Source organism: Propithecus coquereli, unplaced genomic scaffold (genome assembly GCF_000956105.1).
Source record: "Propithecus coquereli isolate 6110/MARCELLA unplaced genomic scaffold, Pcoq_1.0 Scaffold567, whole genome shotgun sequence".
NCBI classification, from domain to species: domain Eukaryota; kingdom Metazoa; phylum Chordata; class Mammalia; order Primates; family Indriidae; genus Propithecus; species Propithecus coquereli.
The window spans coordinates 623,767-627,981 of NW_012151585.1; the positions used below are offsets into that span (position 1 = coordinate 623,767).

Here is a 4,215-nt window from a genome sequence, read left to right on the forward strand (position 1 = left end):
GGGGGTACAACCCACATTTCATTCTATGTGACTACTGCCCCCTGGTGCCCAACTCAGGCAGGACTGGCAGCTATAGAAAAGTCTCAGAGGCCCCACGTTAAAGAGAAACTGAAGGAAATTTAAAGCCAACCCTCAAATGTGGATTTCCATCCACATCAGAAACAGGACCTGGATAATTATTCAACATTGTTTCAGAGGCTCTAACTACAGCAAAATGACAAATTGGTATAATGGCAAGTTTGCAATTTGTATCTATGAAAAACAGATTTCTTTTTAAAACTATGGGACTTCATAAGACAGAAAACAAATTACATTAAATCATTAGCTTTTCTCTATATTAATAATCAGTAAGTAACAGAGATGGAAAAAAGTATCCCATCGCAATAGTGACAAAACCATAAAACACTTAGGAATAAATTTAACCAGAAAGTTATAGAACCCGTATGAAGAAATTATAAAATCTTATTAGAAGATCTAAAAATAAGACTTGAACAAATGGAAAACCATTTCGTTTTCTTTGGAGAGATTTAATATCATAAAAATGTCAATGCTCCCAAAAGTTACATTTAAATTTAATGCAATTATAATTTAAATCCCAACGGATTCCACCCCCCACCTCCCGCAGGGATGGGCGAACTGGATAAAACAATTTAAAATTTAATGTGAGAGAATAAATTCTTAGACTGGGAAAGTATTTTAAAAAAGAAACACAAAGAGGGAGAGTGATCCATCTACACGCTGATGACGTCCAAAACTACCGCTTTAGCTAGGACCTCATCCCTCACATCAGACTCACCTGTGCAACTGAGGACAGATGTCTCCATTGTGTAAGGGGCATCTCAAACCCAACAGGTCCAAACCAAATAGACTGGAATATAAACAATAACCAAAGTGGTTCATTTGGTAAGTGGAGCTGGGATAAGTGAATTTCACCTGGAAAAGAAACAAAGCGTGACTCCTACCTTACCGCTTACACTAAAATATATTCCACAAGGACTGAAGGTTGAAACACAAAATAAAAAACATTGCCACAAAATGTAACAACGTTTATGGGGGTCAGGGGTAAGAGAAGAGTATGGATTTTCTCAAGCATGACAGGAAACCCGAAAACCTTAAAATATTTACCTTTGAACAAACACCAGCAACCAAGCCGAGGACAAACGTGTAGAAAATGGACCAAACTTGTAACACCCAAGAGGCCTCAGAAGCTTGGCCTCGGCTCCCGTGAGAGGCCACACCTGCAGGACCTTTAAGGCAAAATGAAAAGCACGCAGCTTCCTTTCCAAGTTCTCTACCTTGCACTAATAAAAGCACTCAACTACAAGGATATTTGTACGAAAAATGTTTTCCGTCTGCCGGGGTGTGGGTGGGCCCTTGCTCGCCCCTGAGATACCCCTATATGAGGAGACCCCGCTAGCCACCGGCCCCGTAGCAGGCTTGCGATTCTTCCACAGCGCGTGCGCCGGGCGCCGCAACACGTGCCACGCACAGCAACACTGCGCAGGCGCCGTTGCACGCCCTCCTCGAGGTGTCTAGTGGGGCCAGGGGGCGCTCTCCGCAGGTTACGACCGTTGGCCGGCCGTTGGCCACCCCCAAAGCCTCTTAAGAGGTGGCCGAATCTGCGAGTGTGGCGTCTGCAAGTGTACAGACCCCAAGTTTCAAGGGCAGACTTGCGAGATGTGTCAGACTTGCCTCGGGGTCTGGGCTGAGCATAAAGAATGTGTTCAGTGCAGAGCCTTCAATAAAGGAGAAAAGATAAGACACATGTGCACAGGAATGCTCATATTTCAACATTACCAAGGTAGAAAATCGGGACAAATTGCCCCCGCTAGGCCAGGTAGACCCCCTGTCCCATCGTAAGGAGAAGGATGTTGACGACTGCTGGTTCTATTTCACATACTCAGTGAGTGGGAACGGAGAAATCACTGTTCAGGTCGTGGAGACTCCAGAGTGTCCCACTGGTCCAGACATCATCCCAGTTGTAGCTGGCGTGGTTGCAGGAATTGTTCTTATTGGCCTTGCATTACTGCTAATAGGGAAGCTTTTAATGATAATTCATGACAGAAGGGAATTTGCTAAATTTGAAAAGGAGAAAATGAATGCCAAATGGGACACGGGTGAAAATCCTATTTATAAGAGTGCCGTGACAACTGTGGTCAATCCGAAGTGTGAGGGGAAATAAGTACTACCTGTGCAAACTTCACAGCACCGAATGCAAAAGTAGCAATTTCCATAGTCACAGTAAAATAGCTTTAGGGCAATATTGCCATGGTTTTACTCATGTGCAGGTTTTGAAAATGTACAATATGTATAATGAAAGAAATTTTTTTATTATTTTGAAAATAATGTTATAATCCATGCCACGGACTGACAACAGACTTGAGAAAGGATGGTTATCCTCGTCAGCTAAGGTTATATTGTGCCTTTTTGACCTTTTCTTCCTGGACTATTGAAATCAAGCTCTTATTGGATTAAGTGCCACTTCTACAAGCGGGTGAAAGGGCGGTAGTTAAAGTACTGAACACAAGGAGGGTTTCTATTAATCATGCATTGAAACTGATTTTTAGCTTTACAAATATGTCAGTTTTCAGTTATTCAGAATCCAAAGTAAATGTCCTGCTAGCTAGTTTAGGATTGTTTTAAATCTGTTATTTTGCTATTTGCCTATTAGACGTGACTGACTGATGATATGAAAGACAAGGATGTTGGGAGTTACTGGTGTAAAATAGTTTTAAAACAGTTGCTCTATAAAGGCCATGGGGAAAAGTTACAGTTAGGAAGGAAAAACAAATAGCTTTAAAACCTGTGTGCCATTTTAAGAGTTACTTAATCTTTGGTAACTTTTATGCCTTCTCTTTATAAATACAAGCCTTAGATGAAAGTGCTGGGAAATTTTCTGCTAAAGAATCCTTGATTTTAGCACTATTTATGTAAAGGCCATAATTTACAAAGTGTTTGCTAAATGGGGACCTTTTAAGTTGAATTTATTTTATTATTTTTATTTTGTTTAATACCTGGTGCTTTTTATCACCTCTCCTAATTGTTCAATGTATTTGTTTGCAATTTTGGGGTAAGACATTTTTATCAGGACTTTTTCTTTGAAGTTTTAGCTGTAAATTTGCCTTTTTAATGACCGTGTGAAGTTGTACTATGGCCTATGTAACAGCTGTCACTTACACAAGTCTTACTTTCAGTTAGTGCCTAACAAACCACTGTATGTTTACTTTTCACTATTCGAGTTCCCCATCTTGTTTCATACAAGTCACATTCTTGTTTTAAGTGCCTTTTAACAGTTCACTTTTTACAATGCTATTTACTGAAGTTATTTATTAAATAAAAATGCCTAAAATACTTCAAAAAAAAAGCAGTGGCCGAGTGCCAGCATCCCGGCCGTGTCCTTTGGGGCAAGGTGAGAATTTACAACCAGCCCTCAGCACATGTCTACTGTGGTAGCTGATGACTAAGCGTAAGGAACGCAAAAACTCAACCTTCTGACAAACGGCGGTTCTCCTCCCCTGCCTACCACAGAGCCCCGAACGCCGCCCGGTGACAGATGGTTCACGTGGTGGGGAGGGGAGCGAGAGCTCAGAGCTTTGAGGGGCGGATGATGGGGATGAGAGACAGTAAATCAAAGCAGTGGAGCGGAGCTGACCACAGCTTCTGAAGAAACTTGCGTTACTGGGGCAGGAAGGGGCTCGAGACTCCCTGAAAGCATCTCAGCAGAGTCCGGAGGAGACAAGGAAGGAGGGATGTGTCTGTCTATGGGATCCTCTCCCTCTCACTGGTCCAAGTTGCCCCAGTGTGTGAGCCCACCCCCCCACCAGGTCTTGGCTAACAGCTGCCAGGGGGCCAGAGCCCCAGGAAGTACCAGCGGCACCTGTGGCGCAGGCCTGATGGAGACCCAGCCCTCCCTCACCCTTGGGGAGCACTGAAAGTGAAACTGGCCAAACAGATGGCCATGGGGTAAGTGCATCACCCCCACATGGACCACTGAATAAGCAGCTGAAGGCCTACAGGTACCAAGTGGGGACCAGAGAATCTTGGGAGCAAAGACTAGGGATCAGGACAGCAAGGGGCTGCGGGGCCCCATCCCAACTTCAACTAGAGCAGCTCCAGTATTACTGGCTTTCTATCTGGGCTGCTGGATAAATTTTGGATAAATTAACTGGTCCTGTAACTAAATAAGCTGGAAAACCTCTACCATCATCCAAATCC

The 4,215-nt window shown here is 43.4% G+C and overlaps 1 protein-coding gene across 1 annotated transcript; it reads left to right on the plus strand.

Annotated features, from left to right (window-relative positions):
• The first annotated feature begins 1,049 nt into the window (after nt 1–1,049).
• On the plus strand, nt 1,050–3,357 carry LOC105821279 (integrin beta-1-like). Its single transcript, XM_012657959.1, is given in 3 exon segments — nt 1,050–1,062; nt 1,562–1,758; nt 1,760–3,357. Coding segments are annotated over 3 exon segments (633 nt in total). The 3' UTR covers nt 2,183–3,357.
• Nucleotides 3,358–4,215: the final 858 nt, after the last annotated feature.